Here is a 25,912-nt window from a genome sequence, read left to right as displayed (position 1 = left end):
TGTAGATATTAAAGCATTGCTCCATCTTTGGAATACTTGCTTCTATCACCCTGACTTTGCCAGTGTTGTTGACATTTAGGAAAGTTTGTTGATAATGGTGTCCCTTTGGGTCACTCTGAAGTTTACTGTGATGTGGAGTGCAACCCCTCTAGCTCTTTATAGAAGAAATGTCAGCTCTTGAAGTTGAAAGTTAAGTGTTCCCCACATTGTCCCAAGAGCTGAAGGGTTTCGTTTTAGACTTCATTAGAACTGAGCATCCCTTTATAGTGCTGATAAAGTCTTGCAAATCTTAGTAATACTAAGGTGGGGAATCAAGCAGTCTTCTTCATACCCAGAAATCAATCAAAGTAAGGAAAAATGTTCTGACACCTGCATTTGGCATTGGGAATCTTAATTTCACAAGAAATGAACAGGGTCAGATTGTAAAAAGAAAGCAACTCAGTTTTGTAAATTTTTCTCTCCCTCATTATTTTTGGTTAGTACCACTAAAAATTAGATTGCTACCATATCACCAGATGCCAAGGCCCATATAAGGTGTAATTATATTCCAAACAACCATTCTTCTGGCCTAGCTCAAAAGTTTTCGTGACACTAAAAATGTCTTCCTGTTGCCTCCTATACTTAGGTATTTGGTAAACCCTTAGCAGTTCCTGTCAAGTAAAAGTGAATTCTATCAGCTTTAACTGTGTGTTGGAAACTGCCTTACATGGTGCTGTGAAGATAGGCTGAGACTAGATGGGAGAGATACCAGTTTAAACAAAAAAAAAAGATTGACACCTCTTAAAATCTGGCATTGGATTTTCTCTGTTTGATAGCCTTGCTTTTATATTTGTGTTGGGATGGATTTTGTGTGTGTTGCCCAAGGTTTGATGCCTTGATTGAAGCAACTTTCTCGCTGACTGCTATTAATGGGTTACATTTCCTTACCTGCATGACTTTACAAACAGCCGCTCACAGTAAGCTAGTTTGGTTGATCTAATTTTGTAAAACTTAGAAAAAAGGGAGCTATGGTAAGCAAACGCCTATTAATACTTGCCATCAAAGGGATGGCAGCTGGAAAGGATCTTTTTCCTTGGGTCCAGTAACTGATTTGTGTCAAAATAGGTCCTCGACTTGATTAAAAACCAGAATATCCCTGCTCCTCCTTGTAGTGGGTCTGTGGCTCCCTTAAGGTTGGGACCCTCCCTATAATACTCTTAACAGCTCTTTTAATTCTGTGCTTTTACAAGTTTTACGTCTTGGTTAATGTCTTTGTGTCAGGGCAATTTGAGGTATTTATTATTCATTATGTCAGTTCTTAGAATAATATATTTAAGAAGTCACTTAAGGTTAAACCTTTAAAATTGTAAGTTGTAGATTTGTAGGCTGGTTTAAAGTCAAACTAGTAGAACCTCTGATACGCTTTAAAAAAAAACCAGCATTACCTTAAGTGAACTTGTGATTTTTTTTTTCTTAAAAAATGTGTGGTTCCAGAGTGTGCCTTTGTGGGGGTGGGGAGCAGGAAAGAAAGAAAAACCAACAATTTTGTTTGCCAAAACTTAGTATTTGCTTTCCACATTTTGTAAAAGTTTCAAAGTAAGTTTAAGAGCCACTTGACTAAGTTCAGTCACAATTGGGACCTGATAGCAGGGCTGGTTGGCGTGGTTTCTGTATAGCGCGAAGAAGCAGCGGCACTGAAATCAGGAACGAGTGCTGGAGGGTAAGTGCGAGGCGCTGGTAGGTGCAGCTCGTACGAGTGCGGCCTGCGAAGTCAGACTGCCTGGGCTCACGTCTCACGCCCGTGGTCAGTTGTCCGACCTTGGGCAAGCACTCAAAGACACAAAGCCTTGGTTTCCCCATGTGCGTGGTAGAGCTTGTAATACTTCTCTGTATGGTTGAGAGCAAACACATGGACACGTTCTCCATACAGTCCGCATTTAATGAGTGCTACCTACAAGTAGCCTTATATATATATATAAGTACAGTTGTTATTTCCTTTTTTTCCATGAGAAGTGTGGATTTTGCTAAACTCCATTACTCCTTAATATTAGCATTTCTACTTAGCCTGTTACTCTAAACCACGGGGTTGCCAGCGTTTTCTGTGAAGGGCCAGATAATTGATGTTTTAGGCTTTATGCAGGCTCTGTTGGAACAACTCTGTGGTTGTAGCACAAAAGCAGCCACAGGTATGTAAGTGAATGAGTTTGCGTATGTTTTAACAAAATTTTATTTGCAAAGTGGTGTGCTGGACTGGATTTGGCCCGTGGGCCACAGTTTGCTGATTCCTGTTCTAAACCATACATTTTTCTACAAGTTTTTTAAAAATCCCGGTGAAATGTTAGAATACTTAAATGAGGGGTGAAGAAAAGTATTAAGAAAACAGAGTTGGTGGCTGGTGTATTTACATCTCTTTCTTCAGAAAAACTCTTTACATTCACATACGTGATCCATGTGCCTCTTTTAATAATGACAAAAATATTCTTCCTGCCTTGCATTCTGTCACCATCTGTCAAGTGGACAGGACTTAAGGTATTGTGGATGATGTGGTCATACACAGCTGAGAATCGTCTGTGTACAAAAAATGCTTTAGGACTCAACAGACACTGAGAGGAGGGGACAGTAAAACTGCTAGTTTTATAGGAATATATTTTCATCTCCTGGTCAGATTTATAATATTGTAGAATCAGCCACTATTTACTTAGACTGAATTATCGATCAGGTTAGCATTTTGGGTAGTAGAATCCTTCTGAATCTGAACTCTTCATTCTGCATTTGTTGTGACGTGTTAGTTGCCCTGTCTTTTGTACTTCAGTGTTTTGCAGTCTTCTGTCAGTTGTAATGTGTTTCTTCAATGTTTTGTCCTGGAAATAAGAGAGCGTAATCTTTGCACAGTCTTGAAATGAAAGAAAACACGGCAAACGATCGTATCCAGACTATAGTCCAGGAATAAAGCAGACTGAAGAAGGCACACATCTACATGGAACATTTTCCCCAAATGTCAGTTTTGCTTTTCTGTTTGTGACTAATTGCCCATCTATTAAATATCACAATGGTTTTTTAGCAGTGTTACGTTTATGGACTTTTGGTAGAGGAGTTCAGGATAAGACTCAATTCAGGAACAGTTTCAAAGACAGGAGGAAACTATGAAAACCATGTACGAGTGAAATGCAAAGCTTGTATATTATGCTTGTTTCTAATGTAGTTGAGCCATCTTTTTTCCATAAAACCTACATGATGAAGTCTAGAATAACAGCTGGTGTGCAGTGGGCAGACACGTTTGCCTTTATTCATTGTTGTCTGTAAAACTCTGCTTTTTCTTTTTTAAGATAAACCAGACATAATGAATTTAAATGTTCCTCTCCTAACCCTCACCTTTCCCCCCCCCTCTTCGAAGCCTCTAGTTCTGTTGCAGGGGCTGTGGGCATGACCACTTCTGGGGAGAGTGAATCGGATGATTCCGAGATGGGACGATTGCAAGGTAAAGAGAGTTACTGAGCTTACAAGAAACTCGTCATGGGCTGCCTGTTACTACCATTCATTTGTTGAAGTTAATTCGGATAAGCTCTTAAAAGTATAATGTAGCAGTGCCCATACCTCCAAAAAAAGCTTTCTATGTAGTGGTGATTTGATGATTTGGAATTGGAAGATGATCCGTTTGGCTCTTCATCTTTACTGTTTAACTAGATAAAAATCTTATATAGTATATTTATTTTTTATGTTTAAAATTTTTTTTTCATTATGGTTGCATGTATAGCTAGTAATACATTAAGGGAGATATTGAACAAGGGGTAGCTTAATATGTTGTGCTCTGGTACCTAATGACATATTGCATCTAGTAGGATGCTTGATCAACTGTTTGAAAATGAATGTAGATTGTATACATAAACTCAAGGTATTATAATGTTGTAAGTGCTTTTAAAAAGCAGCTTTATATTATGTATACATTATTTACAAGTACATGGATATGTATTTTTATTATCTTCAGACAGCTGATTTATAGAATAGATCCCCAGTGTGAGGCTTACAAGAAACATTAATGAATCAGTTTCAGATTGCTTTTAAGTTCCTGGAGGAACTTATAGCAATCACTTTTTGACTAGAACTCTTATGAACAGTTTTTCTCACTTTTGGGAACTGAGAAAAATGATTTTTTTTCTATGTTTTTAGAGGATCTCATGATCAGTATCTGACTGGGAAATAATAGAGTGAAATAGCTAAGGTGCTTAACATAACTTCTTCAAAATAAATGTTTACTCTGGGTTTCTCTTGGACCATTTACATAGTCCCTGCTGGCACGGATATTTAATATCTCCATAAAACCTTAAGATGCCCTGGAGTAGACACACGGGTGTTGTAACTTATATTAATTATATTAATACATACAAGTGGTCTTGAAAAGTTTAATGTAACTTAAAGTTCAAAATGGAAAGTAATTGTTTAAGTCAATTATGTGATGAATCCGTTGTTCGAAACTTCTAGATAAGATCAGTTGTATTAACACTTCGACTACTCCTCCTGCCCTTCTTTTTTCCTTAGCTCTCTTAGAGGCCAGGGGTCTTCCTCCTCACCTGTTTGGTCCTCTTGGTCCTCGGATGTCACAACTTTTCCATAGAACAATTGGAAGCGGAGCTAGTAAGTGAATACTTTTAAATTTGTCCTCCCCTCAGAACTCTTAGTAATTAGTTGAGTGCTGTTTCTACTGTTTACCTATTCATGTAAGAGAGTTTTCACATAAGGAAGCTTTCATGAACGTTAACCTGTTTTAAAAAACAGAGTTTCTTCACATTCTTGCCTTAAATAATAGCAACTCTTCAAGATTTTCTCCTTTTATTTTTGATTACTGAACTGGAACCATTAGAAAACCCTCCAACGTTTACAACAAGATTGACCCTTCATTTTGTTTGTTTTTGAACTATAGAAGAGTGTAGGATCTCAGGTGATTACATTATTATAGCATCTGATTGCATGCTTTGCACAGATTTGTGTCTTGAGATTTTTATGGTATAATAAAATTTAACCCATTAGGCAGTTGATTATAAAATGAGCCTGAGAGGAAAGATTTCTCAGCAGAATTACCAGTAACTAGACTCATTTAATCAAATTAATATAACCCAGAGATCTTATCATATATGCTGGATATAAGAGTGATTGTTTAAGTCTCAGTTTGTAACTAAGAATATGATTTTGCATAATCACAAGTTCAGTTAAATTCTGTCTGGTATAGAATATTACCTTTAGCTTCCTTAAGCAATAAAATTTACATTTAAGCATTTTTAAAAATTGAAGTATAGTTGATTTACAATGTTGTGTTAATTTCTGCTGTACAGCAAAGTGACTCAGTTTTATATATACACACACACACACACACACACACACATTCTTTTTTACTTCATCAATAATATTTCCATAGAATCAGTAGGCTACTTGCAGACTTCAGTCTTGATTAATTTCAAAATTTCTGAAGTGTTACCGAAGGTTGTTAACTCTGACCTTACAAATAAATTTGTACTTGTATAATTTTCCATTAAATATTCTAAGTTTAAAAAAAAATAATGCAATGTGTGTACATGTGCTCATATTATGTGTACTTGTACTTGAGGATTTTAAGAAGCAGCGGGTATTTTATTTTTAATTTTTGAATTTTATTTTATTTTTTTATACAGCAGGTTCTTATTAGTTATCCATTCCATACATATTAGTATATACACGTCAATCCCAATCTCCCAATCCATCCCACCCCCACCCCCCGCCACTTCCCCCGCTTGGTGTCCATACGTTTGTTCTCTACATCTGTATCTCTATTTCTGCCCTGCAAACCAGTTCATCTGTACCTGTACCATTTTTCTAGGTTCCACATATATGCGTTAATACACGATATTTGTTTTTCTCCTTCTGATTGACTTCACTCTGTATGACAGTCTCTAGATCCATTCACGTCTCTACAAATGACCCCAATTTCGTTCCTTTTTATGGCTGAGTAATATTCCATTGTATATATCTACCACATCTTCTTTATCCATTCGTCTGTCAATGGGCATTTACGTTGCTTCCATGACCTGGCTATTGTAAATAGTGCTGCAATGAACATTGGGGTGCATGTGTTTCTTTGAATTATGGTTTTCTCTGGGTATATGCCCAGTAGTGGGATCGCTGGGTCATACGGTAATTCTATTGTTTGGTTTTTTTTTGTTTGTTTTTATTTGCGGTACGTGGGCCTCTCACTGTTGCAGCCTCTCCAGTTGCGGAGCACAGGCTCCAGACGCGCAGGCTCAGCGGCCGTGGCTCACAGGCCCAGCCGCTCTGTGGCATGTGGGATCTTCCCGGACCGGGGCACGAACGCGTGTCCCCTGCATCGGCAGGTGGACTCTCAACCATTGCGCCACCAGGGAAGCCCTATTTTTCATTTTTTAAGGAACCTCCATACTGTTCTCCATAGCGACTGTATCAATTTACATTCCCACCAACAGTGAAAGAGGGTTCCCTTTTCTCCACACCCTCTCCGGCATTTGTTGTTCGTAGATTTTCTGATGATGCCCATTCTGACTGGTGTGAGGTGATACCTCATTGTAGTTTTGATTTGCATTTCTCTAATAACTAGTGATGTTGAGCACCTTTTCATGTGCTTCTTGGCCATTTGTATGTCTTCTTTGGAGAAATGTCTATTTAGGTCTTCTGCCCATTTTTGGATTGGGTTGTTTGTTTTTTTAATATTGAGCTTCATGAGCTGTTTATATTTTTGGAGATGAATCCTTTGTCCGTTGATTCGTTTGCAAATATTTTCTCCCATTCTGAGGCAGCTGGTATTTTTGTTTTTGTTTTGTTTTGCTTTGCTTTTGCTGCCCTGATACTCATCTCTCAAATAACATAGCCTCCTGCAAAGTTCTCGAGAACCCTTGAGTATGCATTTTTATTCAGTGTTGTTTATTAGGCACTGGGATATACAGAGTCATGGATAGGATAATAAGCAGAGTTGTTTCCCACGTGGAAGCTTCCCTGTTAGAGAGTGACCCTGGCAATAAACAATTACTATATAGTAAAATTTCAGGTCGTGTCAATGCAGTGAAGGAAAACAAAGCAGAGTTAGGAAGGCGTTTGTTGGTGTGATGATAGGCTGGTTAAAGAAACCTTTTCTGAGGTGATTTTGTGGAGAACAAAATGGAGTGAGAAAACCAGCTCTGCAGGGATCTGAGGGAAAAAGGAAGTGCAAGGCCGCAGGTGGAAATGAGTTTGGCATGCTCATGAGACAGCAGGAGGTGCCTATGGAAAGTGAAAGGAGAGTGGTAGAAGATGAAATCTGAGAGGTGTAGGTGCTTGCCAGGTCATGTTGGACCTTTGCAGCAGGCCAGCAGCAAGTGTGGGATTTAAACTAAGGGTAATCAGGATTTATCTGTATTATGAAAAAGATCAAGCATACACAAAAGTTGAGAGTATTATTAGTAGTATAATAACATCCATGAACCCATCAACAATTATCGATCCACATGACCTGACCATTGTTTCATTTATATCCTCGGTTCTCCCTACTCCCAAGTTTATTTTTTTTAACTTTTGCCATTTGCATATATTTGAATTTATATCTGTAAAAATAAGGACATAACCACAGTACTGTCTAAAAAAGTTTATATTAAGAAAATCCTTAGTAAGTATCTAGAATTCAAATGTTCCAGTCCTCACATAAATATTTTAAAAACTTTAATTTAACTGATGGCAAAGTATAGATCATATTTTTAATGTGTGTACTTTTTTATTTTTTAAGAGAAATTTGATTTCATTTATTTTTCCACTTCATTTATTTTGGGGGAGAAGGCTGGGAAGAAAAATTGTTTCAGAGCTACCCAAGAATATTAGCATTAAACATCGGAAATCCATATTAAGGCTTGACTATTGCACATGAAATGAGTATAAACGATAGACTAGAACCAGAGTAGAAAACAGTGACACACCCCCATGCCCATGACCCAGCTTCAGCAGTGCCTGCTTCATGGCCAGTCTGTCTTTACACGCACCAACATCCCTCCTCTTGTATTAATTTGAAATGAATCCCAGACATTATATAATTTTATCTATAAACATTTCATCATGTAGCTCAAGATAATGTCCCTTAAAACACACATACACATGCATGCGTACATCCACATTACTATTATTATATCTGAAGAAGAAACCAGTAATTCCTTATTGATAGATACCCATTCAGTCAGATTTCCATTGCTCAAATGGAAAAGTTAAAAAAAAAAAAAAAGTAAACTTCTTGTTAAACAGGTAGTTGGATCTAGAGGCTTTTTCACGTTCAAGTTTGGTTCTTTATTTTCTTCCTCTGGTGAGGAAAGACTATGCAAAAGTGGTAGTGATTTCTAGTATTAGGAAGCCCACAAAGTCTAGACAACAGGGATTAAAAAGGAAAGCATTTCATATCTAATGATCAGTCTTCATTTATTCGAAGTAAAAGAAGTAATTTAGTTGAAATATATAAAGAATATCTCTCCCTTCTATTTGGTTACCCAGGAGAATAGTTGGTACAGGAAAAACATTTCCTACCCTTTATTTACCAGTTTTGCATCCTTCAAAGTGCTGTTGTTTTTGTTTTAAGTATCATTGTCAATTGGGTTGAGATGTGTTTTAGCCATTTCATTGATTTTCACTGATGATGAAATTGTCTAGTCATCATCTGATCTTTCTGATGTGATCTCAGTAGTTTTTGATGCCCTCTTTGCTTTCTGATGAGCCAAGTTGAACACCCCCTACCCCACCAACCTGAAATCAGGCATTGCCTCAGAGAGCCCTGGTTTTCTTTATAGGAAATGATATTTAGATTCCACAGTCTGGGCTGTTGGCGTATTTGCTACTGGGTTGATAATTGTTGTTAGAAACTTTTAATGGACAAAAGTAGGAAATAATTGTATTTAATCTTTTAAGATTAAAAATCATGAGTTCATACTGATACTGCCAATTCACATTCAGGGCTGCAGGGGTTTTATTTATCTTGTATCTTTCCCTCGTGCCAAAAGTTTCAGTTCCCAGTGATATTTATTTGCTTTATCCTACAGTACAAAATTCCAACCTAACACCAAAAATAGTATTATTGAGAAAATTTTAATTTTGTAATAGTTCTTTTTTTGTTCTTGGGATATATCTCACTTTGTGGTCATTTTTTTGTGTTTTAGAGTCACCTGAAATAATTCTTTACATTCATGCCACCAGGCTGGTTTAGCACATTTGCTTTATTTTGCTTTTAATTTTTAGGGGTTGACTTTAAAATGTAGTCTTGCTTTTATAATTTGTTATATTTACATGGTTCCTGAAGTCAAATCTACAAATTTTTAAAAGTCTTATCTTTTGCTATCCCTTTAGCCTGTTTTCCTCCTCCCACACAAATAACCTTTGTAAGTTTGTGGCCTGTCCTTTTGTTATTTATTTAAGAAAACAAAAACAAATCCGTATTATCTACTTCACACACACTGACTTTCTTAGATAAGAGTAGTAAATTTTACATACTTTGCCTTGCTTTTAACAGTATGTTTTGGTGTTCACTTATCATGGCTGCTGTGCGCGTCACGCACATGCTCAGAGAGAGAGAGAGAAAGAGAGATTCCCCATTCCTTTTGTAAAGCTGCCACAGTGCTGCAGTGTGTGAATGTACAGTTTATTTTGCCAGTCTCCTGTTAGACATTTGGGTTATTTCCAGTCTTGGTTGTGTTGCAGTGAAATACAGCTTTCCTGTTTTTACCTGTGTTATCTTCAGGATAGATTTCTAGAAAGGAGATTGCTGTGTAAAGGGTAAATGTGTACAACATTTTGGCAGATGTTGTAAATCAGCCTCTTTTGGAGATTATAATGCATATCCTTGGCTTATCATATATAGCCTACCATATCGTAATACGTTATCATATCCCAAACAGTGCAACCACCTTACAGCAATTTAACTCTTTTTCTCCTGCCATCCTTTATGCTGTTATTTAGTTTTACTTACACATGTGCTATAAACACAATAAGACAATTGTTGTTTTAGAACATCCATATTCTTTTATTTTTGCCCACATATATACCATTTCCAGTGTTCTTAATTCTTTCCTGAAGTCCCTTTCTTCTATCAGGATTGTTTCCCTTCAGCCTAAAGAACTTTTTTTATACAGTGAGTGACTGCTAGTAATGATTTCTCTCTGCTTTTGTTGGAGAAATCCTTGATTTGCCTTAATTTTTTTTTTAACATCTTTATTGGAGTGTAATTGCTTTACAGTGTTGCGTTAGTTTCTGCTGTATAACAGAGTGAATCAGCTATACGTATACATATATCCCCATATCCCCTCCCTCCTGCGTCTCCCTCCCACCCTCCCTATCCCACCCCTCTAGGTGGTCACAAAGCACCGAGCTGTTGTCCCTGTCAGCTTATGTCCCTGTGCTATGCGGCTGCTTCCCACTAGCTAGCTATTTTACATTTGGTAGTGTGTATATGTCAATGCCACTCTCACTTCCTCCCAAGTCCATTCTCTATGTCTGCGTCTTTGTTCCTGTTCTGCCCCTAGGTTCTTCAGAACCATTTCTTTTTTAAAGATTCCATATATATGTGTTATGCCTTAATTTTTAAAAGGTAATTTCCCCAGGTATAAAATCTCATATTAGTACTTTGTAGTGCTCTTCTGGTTTCCATAGTTTCTGTTTAAAAGTCTTACTGTTACCCTTCCAAGGCAGTTCTTTTCTCCCAGCTTCTTTTAAGATTTGCTTTTTCAAACCATTATTAATTTTTAATAATTTGACTATATTAAGCCTGTGTGACATTTTCTTTCATTTTTAATTTGCTCAGGTTCCACCGAGCCTTTGAATCTCTGAGTTGATAACTTTCATCAGCTTTGGAAGATTGTTGGCCGTTATGTCTTCATATGTTGTTTCACTTACCATCTCTTCAGATATTCTCCTTCCTTTTCTTCTGGGAGTATCAAGATTGTACATGTTCAGACTTTGGACTTGATCCACCATGTCTCTCTAGCTCTGTTTTTGTTTTTGTTTTTGTTTTTCCCAGGTTTTTCTTTTCCCCCCAGTTTGAAAACTTTCTGTTGACCGTATTTCAAATTCACTAATTCTTTTTTCTGCTGTCTTCTTCAGTATTTGGTTAAACTCATCAATGAATTTTAAATTTCAGATACTCTGTTTTCCAGTTCTAGACAGTTCTTTGATTTTTAAAAATAGATTCCAATTCTCTGTTGAAATTCTTTTTTTTCCTTTAAATTTATTTTTTATTTATTTATTTATTTATTTATTTATTTATTTATTTATTTGTTTATGGCTGCGTTGGGTCTTCGTTGCTGCGCGAGGGCTTTCTCTAGTTGCCGTGAGCAGGGGCTACTCCTTGTTGCGGTGCACGGGCTTCTCATTGAGGTGGTTTCTCTTGTTGCAGAGCACGGACTCTAGGTGTGCGGGCTCAGTAATTGTGGCACGGGGGCTTGCGTGCCACGCAAGTTGCAGCTTGCGTTCTCTAGAACACAGGCTCAGCAGTTGTGGCGCACAGGCCTAGTTGCTCTGCGGCATGTGGGATCTTCCTGGACCAGGGATTGAACCTGTGTCCCCTGCATTGGTAGGTAGATTCTTAACCACTGCACCGCCAGGGAAGTCCCACTGTTGAAATTCTTTACATTCTTACCCATTTTGTCCATCCACGCTTATATTTTCAATTTATTAATCATAGTTATAGAATACTTACTTTATAATTTCTAGGGGTGTTAGTCTGCTTCTATTGTCTTTTTTCCTCTTTTGATTGTTAGTCACATATTCCTCTGCCTCTTCATATGTCTGATCATTGATTATGTGAATGGAAGAGACCCCAAGTGATGTTTTCTACCAGTAAGTGTTTTCTCTTTTTCTGTGTTAAAGGGTCAGAAGCTGATCCCTTTGCTCTAGTCAGGGCTTTAGCTTGTTTTGACCAAGTTATTTTTTTATGACTCATTTCACCTCTAGCTCATCCGTGTTTCTCTGTTGTGACCCTACCAGGGTTTTTTTGTGTGTTTGTTTTTGTTTGTTTTGAATTTGGCTGCAGTGTGTGGCTTGTGGGATCTTAGTTCCCCAACCAGGGATTGAACCCAGGCCCTCAGCAGAGGAAGCTCATAGTCCTAACCACTGGACCACCAGGGAACCGTTTCCCAGGGTTTTTTTTGACTGAGAACCTTGCAAGTCTGTCTGCTTAAACTTTCTATTCTTTATGCAGTTTCACAGTGTAGCAGATGTCTGAAGGCAGGGCACTGGCTGTGTATGAGTCAGGCCTCCTTCCTCTGTGGGGATTTTGTCCTCTGAGCACCCTGAGACTGCAGGAGTTTTCACTGTGTCTTACCAAAACTTCTGACTCAACCCCCAGCCCTCTTCACAGCCTCGGAACTCAGCAAATGTCCAGTGGGGTCGATTCGATTGAACACATCAGCCTCCTGTGATGCCCTGAAAGGCTGTGGGTTCTCTTTCTCTCTGTATCAGCAGTTGGCAAACTACTGCCCAAGGGCCAAATCGGCCTCCTCTTTGTTTTGATATAGCCTGTGAACTAACAGTGATGTTTACTTTTTAAATGGCTGAAAAAGTTTAAAAATTGTTTTGTGACTTGAAAATTAAATGAAATTCAATTTTCAGTGTCTGAAAATGCAGTTTGATTGGAATATAGCCATGCTCGGATCATGTACTGGCTGTGTGTGCTTTTGTGCCACAGTGCCAGGGTCGAGTAGTGGCAGCAGTGACCTTGTGGTCTGCAGAACCCAAAATATTTACTCTCTGGCTCTTTGTAGAAGATGTTTGCCTACCAACCCCTGATGTATGATAGTGGTTTTCAGAGTGTGGCCTGTAAATTCCAAGCTGGTTCCTGAGATCCTTACATTGAATTCATAAGGCCAAGACTGATAATGACTACTAAGGTCTTTCCTTTTCTACTTTGTTCATGTTTGAACTAAAAGTGCAAAAGCTGTTGTGGGTGTAAAACTGCTGGTGCCTTAATTAGAGTCAAGGCAGTGGCACCAGACTACTGGGAGGTATTTTAATTTTCAGTGTCACATGGTCCTAGTAAAAAGCTCCATGTTTACATAAGGATGCGCTTCCAAAACACAGTCATTAATTTTGTCTTTACTAACGCATCCATGTCTTTTAAATAGTCTTTGTGGCAGAGTAGGCCCGTTTTTCCACACGCTTAGTCTCTCGTAAACTAGTTTCTCGGCTTGGAAGAGGGAGCAGGGGTGAGCGCACAGCTCTCTCATTCAGCCTTGCGCTCAGGCCGTTTGCAACGGCAGCAGCAAAACAGTGCTACTCGCCACGGTATCTTGTTTCTGTTGTTTTGGAAAATTGTGATCTTTTTCACAAGTTTTTGTTTAATATGTAATGCCTTAACCAAGTATTTCAAAATGTTTCTCTTTTAGTTCCAGACACATTTTATAAATAACAGTAGATCTAAACCACACACATGGGGTCTCGGTAATTTTCAGGAGTGTAAAATTACCCTTAAATCCAAAACTGACTGATCTGTATGAGGTGGTTTCTCTTCACATGTCAGAGGAAAATAATGGCAGTGACTTTTTGTTGTCATTTGGCCTAAGGTCCTTTTAGGGACATCCCAGAAGTCCAGTGGTATTCCTGGTGATTTGTTTGAGCATGCTGAAATGATCCATGCGCTTCGACTTGCCAGCCTCAGTGTTGATAGAGCATCCAACGACTTGCGTCAGTTTTTCCTATTTTTGGTGGTTGTTATTAGGGTATACTCTGTTTGAACTATTTCATTCTTTAAAAACAAATCTAGAAGCAGCTGAAGATTCTTTTGTTTTCATAGTTACTTTCCCTTCATTTTGTTCTTCCTTCCACATTATTTCAACCCCAAAATGTTAAGCCTGCCCTAACTGGAACTGATAGTATTTAGTTTGAAAACTTTAAAGATGCTGTCCCTTTGAACTTGAATGTCTTGCAGTGTATTTTTGGACAGACTCTTAATTATGGTAAAGGGAGTTAGGCAGTGATAGTTATGCAGTTCATTAGCCACAGCCTTAAGTAATAGAGAAAACAGACCTTGTCAGGATTATTGTGTATCCCTTTGAAAGGTTTATGCCCTCCCAGAAGATCATTGATGCTTCATAGGGAAAAAATTTTTTTGATGTTCATATGAATTCCACATTCATTGACAGTTTCCAAACATATATCATTTCTAAGCATTTCAGTACTTAATGGAAAAAATCCAAATAATACAAACAATAAACTGAAGGTCTCAGAAGGGAAAGGACTTGAAAGTAATCTCAGGTATAAGTTTATACGCATTAATGGAGTTGATCATGGTTACAAGAAGGAGGGTGTCCAGGAAAATTTGAAACACATTTGTAGACTTTATTTTTGAGTGTCTTACTCGGTTTATTGATAACTTATTTATTGTGGTAGTTGAGCCTTAGCATTTTTCAAATGTTTGGGCGATGGAATTGACCCTTAAAAGTAGAAGTACTCTAAAGCACTCTGATAGCAGCATCTGCACATGAAATGAGAGGAGGTGAAAAGGCCAGTCTTTTGCTGTTTTTAGAAAATATTTCATTCTTTTCATTCCCTTTTGTTAGATGCATTGTTCTGTTTGTCTATTTCCTTGCCCTTTTCACTGTTACTTGGATTCCATTTATTCTGATGGAGGTATTTAGAGGTATATAACATTTCCTTTGATGCCTGGGCATCATTGTATGCCAGGTTTTTATTATTGCAGAAGGCCTTTTGCTCACTAGATATACATATCTTTGAAAGCATGTATGTTAAAGGTAGCAGTTCATATTAGTCTTATGGATATTAATTTTTGTTTCAGCTGTTAAATACCAATCAGCTTCTCTCATTTAAAAAGATAAAACTTAAAAGAGAAAAATATAAATAACTGTGACATTACTTTAAATTAACTGGATTTACTCTGCCATAGTTACATCTTGGATAATCAGCAGCCTGTCTTAACACTGGTATAGACCTAGCCTTTAATTGGGATCCAAAGAAGAAAAGCAGCCAGCATGTAAAGTCACACTTAACACCTAGTAATAATGTTAAGTGTTTAAAAATAATGATTTTCTTTTTTCCATATGAAGGTTCTAAGGCCCAGCAGCTTCTGCAAGGACTGCAAGCAAGCGATGAAAGCCAGCAACTCCAGGCAGTTATTGAGATGTGTCAGTTATTGGTCATGGGAAATGAGGAGACACTGGGAGGGTTTCCTGTCAAGAGTGTAGTTCCAGCTTTGGTAAGAGAGTCTTCCCCTCATTTTATCCCAGTCATCCTCTGAATGCTGCCCATATTTTTTCTTTTTTACTAAAAAACATTATTGTCGTTAAGAATTTTAAAATAGGATAGAACTAAGAGATAGTAGAGTGTGGCTTAGTGCTTTTATTTCATGCTTTATAGAGATTGTGCGTGACTGTTAATGATGAATGAGTAAAATTTCTAAACCATTTCTTTTTTTTTATAAATTTATTTTTTATTTTTATTTTATTTTTGGCTGCGCTGGGTCTTCGTTGCTGTGCACAGGCTTTCTGTAGTTTTGGCGAGCGGGGGCTGCTCTTCGTTGCAGTGCACGGGCTTCTCCTTGCGGTGGCTTCTCCTGTTGCAGAGCACGGGCTCTAGGCGCACAGGCTTCAGTAGTTGTGGCACGTGGGCTCAGTAGTTGTGGCACACGGGCTCAGTTGCTCCACAGCATGTGGGATCTTCCCGGACCAGGGCTCGAACCTGTGTCCCCTGCATTGGCAGGCGGGTTCTTAACCACAGTGCCACCAGGGAAACCCTAAACCATTTCTTGATGAATAGTTATGCTATCTTTGATACTTCAATGACTACGTGGTTTTAAATTTTAAGTTGTTAGCCCCATCAGGTGATACCTTGACGTACTATGCCAAAACTTATATGCTTTTTTCTTTTAAACTGGTGATTCACAGGACAGTAACAAGCAGCTCACTTGTGGGTTCTCTTTGTGGGCCATCAAGGTTTCATGCTTGATAGCAGTGTGCATGGCAGAGCAGTCAAGCCAGAACACTACATGGATCCTCCAGCTAAAAAAAAAGGTTTTATGTTGAGCAAAAACAAAAGAAACAAAACAGTACTCAACAATAGAAAAACAATTTTTTAAATCTTAATGATTTTTCAACACAGTTGTGAGTTGATATTTAGAGTTTATTAATATCTTAATCGCTTAAGCTTTTTAATGTGAAAACAACAGGAAGAGAAATTGCCATTGCTAAATGTAGGCCCTTGAGCATAATACATCTTTCAGATAGTGGCTTGGTAATTTTCTCAATGCTAGATTAAAGAAATAGGCTGTAATTTAAGAGTAAAATTAAGTCTGAATGAAATAGTAACAAAAGACTAACATAAGCATGAATATACATTCATAGTGTATTTTACTTTGGAAGCTAAATGTCATTCAAGTCTTTGTTTACACATCTAGTAAAGTTGACAAAAATGAAACTGTGATTGGAGTATCAGATTGTCTCATTTGATCACATTATCACATTACGGAGAGAACTGAGTGAAGACCAGTCAAATACAAGATGACATAGTCTTTATTCGGCCTGTTCTTATTTGTTGGATGGCTCTGCTCTGGCAGGAAGTGATAAAGGATAGAGCAGTCTCTTTACCTTCTGCCATGCAGACCTCCTGGTAACAAAAGCTAGCTCTCAAGTCTTACCAGTTCCACTCTACAGGTTCGCGTATTAATTTTTTAATGTTTCATGAAAGCAGTATTAGCCTTTGTACTCTGACATTTACCTATGTTTATATTCATGCTCAAATTATTGATTTCTTCAATAGCTGGCTTTTATGACCTGAATTAAACTTCCTTGTTTGTTTTTGTTCATTTAAAAATAAATAGTAACAAAGGACTAGGTTTACCATGTACTTATCTCTGTTAAACTGCAGTTTTTATTGGTTAAATAAAGACGTTGTTAAATCTAGGCAGAAACATTAGCATAATCCAATTTTCTTAATTTGCTGGTGGTATTGATAAGTACTTGGCAGACCTGCACAAGTCAGCTCATGCTGTTAATAATGAATTGTCCAGATTTATCTTTCATCACAGTTGAATATTATAAATATATATCCATCAATCACCATACACCTGTGTGACCATAAACGGTCATTTTTGGTGAAGAATCTGTTTACAGCAGTTCTTCCCAAATGTGGTATTACAAGGTTCATGCCACCTTAAAGAATTGGAGAACTTACTACTTTTTCTGTTAGCATAACAACCACTTTAATTTAGAGTAGGTGTTTTATAAGTGACTGATTTGTAGGTGATTTGAGACAGAGTGTGCACGCTTGTGCATGTGTGTGTGTGTTTATGTTGTGTGTTTAACAAAAACAGTTATCAGGATCTCTGGTGTATAGATATATTTTACCAAGCATAATTCAGAGCTGAGAAGACATTCATATTAAATGAATATTGCATTAGGATATCTGATGTCTGACGTACATTTAATTGAAAGGTACTTTACAGCTTAAATTCAATGCATTTAAAATTTCCATTGAACTAGAAGACAATGAATGATTGTCTCTTTCCCCAGGTAGGAAATTTCTTTGGTTAGCTTTGGCTGCTTCAGGAAGATGGAGTGTATATCTGTAGTAGTTTTGCATCCCCTCCTTTGAAAAACATGGTTAAAATCTGCTTAAGGTGTTTCCCACAAGAAAAACTAAAATAAAATCAGATGTTTAGACTAACTCATGCATCTGTAAAATAATTAGATTACTTTGAGTTTTAATTAGCGCATAATTCATTTTTGATGTGATCAATATCGTGTTTAAATCCTATACTGCTGTGTACTTTACAGCTGAGTTAAATGGTGCTTCGCTCAACTTTTAGAGAAGCTAATTTACAAGAGTTTAAGCTATGATATTGAATCTGTACTGATAGTTGTTAAGTTAACAAATGTCAGTGCATTGCTGGTCTGTTTACTTATGTATAGAACTTATTGACACCTGTTAAGCCCTCAGTGACACGTTAATGAGCTTCTGAATGGGGGAATAGAGGCACCAGGAGGGTTGGTTGTAAGCAGCAGGCAGGCTTTGCATTTGACCTGGATCATTGATGATTATTCCAAGTCAGTGAGTGCTTCAGTGTATGTGTCATGCCCTCCTAAGCATAATCATTTCTTGTGTATGCATGCTAGGTTTTAACTTGATATTATTTTTGTATGGTAATATTCTTGGATCATATAGTTCTATTTCAGTTGAAGTAGAAGAAATACTTCTAGGACTTCTAATACTTTGTTATAATCTTTTTAAACAGATAACATTACTGCAGATGGAGCATAATTTTGATATTGTAAGTATGTACCGTGTTTTTAAAAACCACTCCAAATTTAAATTTTGAGTTTTTATTGAGTAAAAATGACTTCTTTTCTAGATGAACCATGCTTGTCGAGCCTTAACATACATGATGGAAGCACTTCCTCGATCATCTGCTGTTGTAGTAGATGCAATTCCTGTCTTTTTAGAAAAGGTAATCCTACTTTTGCCCAACTTGTTCGAAAGCAGGCATAGGGGAATCAAGTTGAGAACTCTTGACTGTTGAATTCTAAAGTAGTATATCAAATTGTGAGGCCACATTAAAAGACATTTTTTAGTATCCATTATCTAACTAAAGTATATTTTTTAACCAAGGTTCCAGAAAAATGTTTTACGTCTAGCAGAGCGGCAGTTTAAAGTTGACGCTAATAAAGCATTTGTAAAATCAACCCAGTATTATAATTTTTTAATAATAGCAATTACTGCCTTAGTATAAATCTTTCAGAGAACTTAAAGCACTTGATTAAAAATAATCTCATTATTTCTAGAAAACATCCCGGTGAGGTTGATAGCTATTTATACCCTCATTTTACAGCTGAGAAGGCTGAGACAAAGTGCCTTGCTCAGGGTCATAGCACAGTAAAATTTGCATTATCTGATAACTTTGGAATATGGTATAAAGTTTAAAACTTGATTTTTAAAATTTGTTGTCTAAACCAACCTGTTTATTTTAAATATGAAGATTTAAAGTTATATAATTGAATTTAGTTTATTCTCTATGTGAAACATATTTTTCAATATCTTTAAAGTAGTTGGAAGGAAAAGAAAAGTATTGCCAGTATGTTTGGCTTAAGCGCATAAATCGCTGGTTTCCTATGGTGGGTTTCAGGTTAGAGGCAGTATAGATTGATGGAAATTAGAGAAGGTGTTGTTTATTCATGCAAAGATGAGCAACGAGTAAAAAACTTGAATGATAACCTTAAGTTTCCTTTGTATATGTTCCCAGCTGCAGGTTATTCAGTGTATTGACGTGGCAGAGCAGGCCTTGACGGCCTTGGAGATGTTATCACGGAGACACAGTAAAGCCATTCTACAGGCGGTGAGTGTTACTGAAGGACTATATTTCATTTAATGTTGGATTTTAGATCCACATTTGTATTAGTTCCTAGATTGCAGTCTCTGTAAGGTACACATGCTGTTTCCAAGTGATGTGCTAGACTTTTAGTAGGCTTTTTTTTTTAATTGCTGATAAAAGGGTATTTCTTGGCTTTAACAGTTTCCTGTATTTTAGGGTGGCTTGGCAGACTGCTTGCTGTATCTAGAGTTCTTCAGCATAAACGCCCAACGGAATGCACTAGCAATTGCGGCCAATTGCTGCCAGAGTATCACACCAGATGAATTTCATTTTGTGGCAGATTCCCTCCCATTGCTAACCCAAAGGCTAACCCACCAGGTAAAACATGAACCTATTTTATGTATCATAAAACGTTTGTATTACATTTTTTTAAATGCTGATTTCAACTAGGGCCTTAAATCTTCCAACTGGATATGTAACTTGGAAATGTTCTGATCTGTGTTTTTTCCTGTTACCTAGTCATGTACTCTATATTAGGTTATTTTATGAAATTTCAGTGGATTTACCCAAATGAACAGTACTTCTTCGTTTATGATATCTTCAACTATTTTGACTTCAGGGGCAAATTTATTATTTCAGCAAACACTGAGTGTTTCCTATGTAATATGATCAGAATTTCCTTTTAGAAAGATCACCGTTTCCTGAAAGGTATTGGGTTAGGCAGGCAAGACTAGGAGGGTATGGGTTAAGATCAGAAGAGAGATGAGACTATGTATGTGCCAGATAGAAATGAAATAAGAAATGCAGACTGCAGCTGTCTGGGGTTGGAGAAGAACAGGAGCAATTAGTAGATGGAATCAGTGGGCCTGGTGTTGCAGTATGAGAAGCAGAGCTTATAGAGCCCCCAGTGGAGGACAGTTCATGAGTTAAGCTTCGAGATTTTAGAGAAATTGAATATTCTTGTAATGTTTCAAAGTGTTGTTATTGCTAAAGAGCTTTTTAGAGATCTGACTTGTAAGTCACCTTTACAAAGTGTGCTTAAAATCTTCTTGGGGAAAATTGGGTACATAAAACATACAGGCATACCTCGGAGATACCGTGGGTTCAGTTCTGACCACTGCAGTAAAGCGAAATATCACAATAAAGCAAGTCACAAGAATTTTTTGGTTTCCCAGTGCGTATGAAAGTTCTTTTTACACTGTAATGTAGTCGCCCCAATCCCCACGCGACAGACCGGTAGTGGTGGCCTGTGGCCTGTTAGGAACTGGGCCGCACAGCAGGAGGTGAGCAGCGGGTGAGTGAGCGAAGCGTCATCTGTATTTACAGCCGCTCCCCATGGCTCGCAGCACCACCTGAGCTCTGCCTCCTGTCAGATCAGCGGTGGCGTTAGATTCTCATAGGACCGTGAACTGTGCACGCGAGCGATCTAGATCACGCGTTCCTTATGAGAATTCAGGGCCTGTTGACCTGAGGTGGAGCTGAGTCGGTCCCATCACCCCCAGGTGGAACCATGTAGTTGCAGGAAAACAAGCTCAGGGCTCCCACTGCTTCTGCGTTATGGTGAGTTGTATAATGATTTCATTATATATTACAGTGTGATAATAATAGAAAGAAAGAAAGTGCACAGTAAGTGTAATGAGCTTGAATCATCCCGAAACACCGCCCCCCCCCCCCAAATCTGTGGGAAAATTGTCTTCCATGAAACTGGTCCCTGGTGCCAAAAAGGTTGGGGACCGCTGATGTAGTCTATTCACAATAGCATTGTGTCTAAGAAAAAAAGTACATACCTTAATTAAGAAATCCTTCATTGTTAAAAAATGCTAACCATTATTTGATCTGTCAGGGACTCGTAACCTTTTTGCTGGTGGAGGGGAAGAGGGTTTAAAATGTTGGGAGAGGGCTTCCCTGGTGGCACAGTGGCAGAGAGTCCACCTGCCGATGCAGGGGACGCGGGTTCGTGCCCCGGTCCGGGAGGATCCCACATGCCGCAGAGCGGCTGGGCCCGTGAGCCATGGCCGCTGGGCCTGCGCGTCTGGAGCCTGTGCTCTGCAACGGGAGAGGCCACAACAGTGAGAGGCCCGCGTACTGCAAAAAAAAAAAATGTTGGGAGAATTACCACAATGTAATACAGAGACAGGAAGTGAGGGAGTGCTGTTGGACAAATAGTGCCAACAGACTTGCTGGGTGCAGGGCTTCCACACACCTTCAATTTGTCAAAAATGCAGTATCTGCGAAGTGCACTAAAGGGAAGCACAATAAAATGAGGTATACCTATATTAAATAAGGTGTTTACATAAGATAGGTGAAATAATATTGATTATTGAATCACTGGAGGATTTTGCTTCTAAGATGATCAAGACACAAGTAGTGCCAATCATTTTTTATTTATTTTAAAAAACTTAGCAGGCTGAGATAACCTTTACTTTATGGGGGCTAGAAATGTTCTCTAGTTAGGTGTGAGTTTACCTTATTTTGGAAGTATGGCCCAAGAATCAGAGAAGTTAAATAATGGGTCCTGTTGTTGTAGCATTCTTTCTAGACTTAAATCATGACAGCAAAGGTGTAGGACTTCTATAATACCAGAATTACTTTCATTTTTACACAGCTAAGCCTAGTTTTTACATCTGAAGCCCATTTATCAATTAGAAAAAAACGAAGTCTATCAAACTATACCATTAAATTGTTCTTTCTTTTCTTATGAGAGTTATTCCAAATGTTTTCTCATTAAGATCAGTCTAATAGTATTTAGATTGTTTTCATAATGATAGAGCAAATCTGTATCAGGTTTTTCTTATTATCAGTAAACCTCTGGCTCACACACATACTTAACTACTTACAACTTTTTAGTGAATGCATGTTTTAAGCACTTCTACTTGTAAGGCTTTTTAGAATGGTAGGATGTTTATTTTTTCTTTATTATAGTTTTTGTTTAGGTATTGAAATTATAGAAGTACAAAAGTTGTTCCCTTTCTTTGTATTTGCTTTTTATATGTTGGGTTCTTAATGGAGGAGAGAGGTTCTATCAGTATGATTCCCTTTGCTTTGAAATCATGACATTACTGATTGTTTGCTTATTAGGGCCACAGCATTTTCAAAGCTCATATCTAGTTAAGCAAGTCTTGAAGAATTTGGGGTTAGGAAGAGGATAAGGGAGTGACGTACGACAGTGAAAATGTTTTATATTAACAAACTTTATTTTCCTTTATTAAAAAGGACAAAAAGTCAGTAGAAAGCACTTGCCTTTGTTTTGCACGTCTAGTGGACAACTTTCAACATGAGGAGGTAAGCGTTTAGTCTTCGTTGGTATTTTCATGAAGTTGTTAAATTGCTGCCTCATGAAGTAACAGTTTTTTCTTTCTTGTGTTTGTGAAGAATTTACTCCAGCAGGTTGCCTCCAAAGATCTGCTAACAAATGTTCAACAACTATTGGTAGTAACTCCACCAATTCTAAGTTCTGGGATGTTTATAATGGTGGTTCGCATGTTTTCTTTGATGTGTTCCAACTGTCCCACTTTAGCTGTTCAACTTATGAAGCAAAGTAAGTGCTATTTTATTATTCTATTTTATACGGGAAAAACAGCTTGTGTTTGTGTGTGTGCGTGAGTTTAATCTCTGTTAATAAGTAAAGTCAACATAAGCAAGTAGAAATGGCTAATATCACAGGCCCTGGATAGTAAAGGAAGAAAAATGTTAATATGTAATAAATTTGTGTTGTGACAATATAGTAATGCTGCCTACATACAATTTTTAAAGTATATAATATATTAAAATTTTACCCTTGGTGTAGGGCTAAAGACCCAAAGTCATTGCTTTCTGTACAATATCAATTAAGTAATGATGCTTCATTAGGAGAATTCTGAGTTTTATGTTACCAGTAACTGCTTCCCTTTTGCTTATAGGTAGTCCTTTTTTCCCACATTAGATTTTCCAGCAGTTTATGATCCCAGAATGCTTTCTTCCCTCAAAGTGCTGGAACTTATTTACACAGATGAATGTCTCTGATCTTTGCTACTTTAATATTTCTAAGCCTTTCCCAAACTTACATGTGCAGGGTATCGAGTTTTATTGCACTGCCATTGCCATTGCCCATCACTCTCTTAAACCTTAGATTTCACAAGTTAATGTCAGATTGTTGTGATTATTGCTGGTAGAGCGTTGATCACTTTTTTATGAAGCACCTATCATTGTGGTTAATTTCATGTCCATACTTCTAATCTCTGAGGACGTTACCTTGGGAGTCAGTGATGACACTCACTGACAAAATAGTTTTTGTCCCACCACTTCAAACGGTATATTAAGTGGTATAAGAGGACCTTTTTGGGGGCGGATGGGGGGGGACTCAGTTTTGTATTTCACATTACTTATGAATTTTAGCACATGGCACAGAATTTTGTAGAAAAATAGTGTTGCTGAGGTGCTTTATTGAAGAAATTCCTCTTACAGCATTGAGTCTTTCCTGAACTTAGTATCCCAGAGAATACTGTTTTGCTTATGCCATGAACAAAGTCCTCTCTGCCTAGATAAGCCTGGGAAAGGTTTAACTCTTTTTTTGCGTAGTCATAATGTACTTTGCTTATTAAAATCCCTAGGGCCCCCTTGAATTTTCCCATTTCTTGAAGTTTGCCTACAGGATTATCTCTTGTTACCGTGTGGTGTGGCACAGCATTTTCCTATATCCTGGTTTGGGAAATTCCTGTCTGACTTTTGTTTTAACGTTTTGGAATTTTTTCTTTAGCATGATGAATGTTTTCACCTCTTCTGCATACTTTAGGAAGTTTGCCGCATAATCATTCTACTTCAGTAACGCGAACCTCTCTGGTTCTTTCCATTTTGTTGTCATCCTCTGGTCTCTTTAAAAAAGAAGAAATTAATAATGTACCGTTGCCATCTATTCATATTTCTTAAGGAAGTTGGCAAAATGACTTTTTCAAGGACTGTTTAAAAATTTTAATCACTGTTTGTGAAGTTTCAGTGAGTCAGAGATTTATCCACACCTCTCTGCCCAAATTAATGGTGAACACTTTCCTTGACAACAGAACTTACTGATTACTGGCAGAACATTTCAATGAAATGTTTATGTATATTTTGCATATGTGTAGTATTTTATAGATACCAATAGAGACACAGCCCTGTCTTTAGGGCGTAGCTGTTAGAATGACCAAAACCTTTGGAGCCTGGGGGCTTCCTCCACTCACTGTCAGTGTCAGTACACTAAACTAGTTCTCATGGAAATTCTTCCATAAACTGATGTCTTCTGGGGATGGAAGCTTGTGGTAGAGGATATTTTAATGATCTTTAAATTTAGTTGGCATGCTTACTGTCATTTAAGGTAAAGGTTTTCCTGATCACAATATGGTAATTTCAGATGCTTTTAACTGCTGTGTTTTGTTCTGTTGGTCACATGTTTTCAGCATATTTGAATTGAAGACAAATATACAAATATACTTGAGTCGAGGATAAAATATGTTTAGTACACTTTTTTGCAAAACTCCTCAAGGAAAGTAATACAAGATCCCTGAAGTCTCTGCAGTGGATTTGTGATTAGGTGTCTTGCTGGAAGGTTAGGACTCAAACTTTAAGTCCTCAGAAAGAAATTGTTTAAATCTTCATAATTTTTTTAAGGTTTTAATGACAACTCATTTGGATTTTTCACTTTAATTTCTGTGGTATATAGCTGTACAAGAAAATATTTCTAATTGTTTCACCCCTAGGCAATGATTGCCTTTTAAATATGGCGATATAAGTAGTTTCATAGGGTTTTGCTTTTTGTTGTTGGTTTTACAGACATTGCAGAAACTCTTCACTTTCTCCTGTGTGGTGCCTCCAATGGAAGTTGTCTGGAACAGATTGATCTTGTTCCACGAAGTCCTCAAGAACTGTATGAACTGACATCTCTGATCTGGTAAAGATTGGGCCAGTAATAACTGTGGTTTATATGAGGGTATTTTACTTTAGAAACCTGGTATTTACTGACAGCTCAGGAAGCTACTTATTAAAATAATTGCACCCTTTGTTTTCAGTGAACTTATGCCATGTTTACCAAAAGAAGGCATTTTTGCAGTTGATACCATGCTTAAGAAGGGAAATGCACAGAACACAGATGGTGCGATATGGCAGTGGCGTGATGACCGGGGCCTTTGGCATCCCTATAACAGGATTGACAGCCGGATCATTGAGGTAGTAGTTTCATCGTACCGTTTAAATATGTCTTATTTTGGTGGAGAGTGGGTGTAGGGCTGGAGTGGGGAGGTGGACTTGTGTACTTAAATGTGCTCAATGTTGAATTAACTCAAGATTTTCTCATTTTGTCTCCTGAGAACAAGGTCCTCATTTCTGTTCAGGTCAGAAAACATGGTGTTCTAGTCCTGCTTCTGCTGCTCACTACCTGATTGACTTGGAGCAAGTAATTTAAGATCTTTGTTCCATAGTTTCCTCATTTCTGAAAGGAAACATGAGAGGGAGTTAGGCTACATGTTTCTAAAAGTCCCTTCTGTCTCCTATCCAGAAGAAATCTCTCAAAAGCAAAGATTACATACAAGTAGCTGCTTCTCAGTATTTTTAAAGAGCAAAAATATGGAAACAATCTAAATATATAGCTTTAGATGAATGATTAAGTAAATT

At 37.6% G+C, this 25,912-nt stretch overlaps 1 protein-coding gene across 12 annotated transcripts in view; it reads left to right on the top strand.

Moving 5' to 3' along the window:
• Window positions 1-25,912, top strand: part of TRIP12 (thyroid hormone receptor interactor 12) — a 105,408-nt gene that overhangs the window by 40,058 nt on the left and 39,438 nt on the right. For 8 of the 12 annotated variants that reach the window (XM_065880450.1, XM_065880448.1, XM_065880447.1 and 5 more), the window contains 11 exons: window positions 3,374-3,457; window positions 4,516-4,611; window positions 15,036-15,184; window positions 18,218-18,253; window positions 18,335-18,430; window positions 19,223-19,315; window positions 19,508-19,669; window positions 22,505-22,573; window positions 22,664-22,829; window positions 25,076-25,193; window positions 25,312-25,468. In XM_065880450.1, the coding sequence (XP_065736522.1) occupies window positions 3,374-3,457; window positions 4,516-4,611; window positions 15,036-15,184; window positions 18,218-18,253; window positions 18,335-18,430; window positions 19,223-19,315; window positions 19,508-19,669; window positions 22,505-22,573; window positions 22,664-22,829; window positions 25,076-25,193; window positions 25,312-25,468 (1,226 nt within the window). Of the gene's footprint in view, window positions 1-3,373; window positions 3,458-4,515; window positions 4,612-15,035; window positions 15,185-18,217; window positions 18,254-18,334; window positions 18,431-19,222; window positions 19,316-19,507; window positions 19,670-22,504; window positions 22,574-22,663; window positions 22,830-25,075; window positions 25,194-25,311; window positions 25,472-25,912 lie in introns of all 12 variants that reach the window. The other 4 variants (XM_065880442.1, XM_065880440.1, XM_065880438.1 and 1 more) reach the window with 2 other exon arrangements.

This window comes from Phocoena phocoena, chromosome 7, assembly GCF_963924675.1.
Source record: "Phocoena phocoena chromosome 7, mPhoPho1.1, whole genome shotgun sequence".
NCBI lineage: Eukaryota > Metazoa > Chordata > Mammalia > Artiodactyla > Phocoenidae > Phocoena > Phocoena phocoena.
This window is presented reverse-complemented; position numbering and strand designations above follow the sequence as displayed.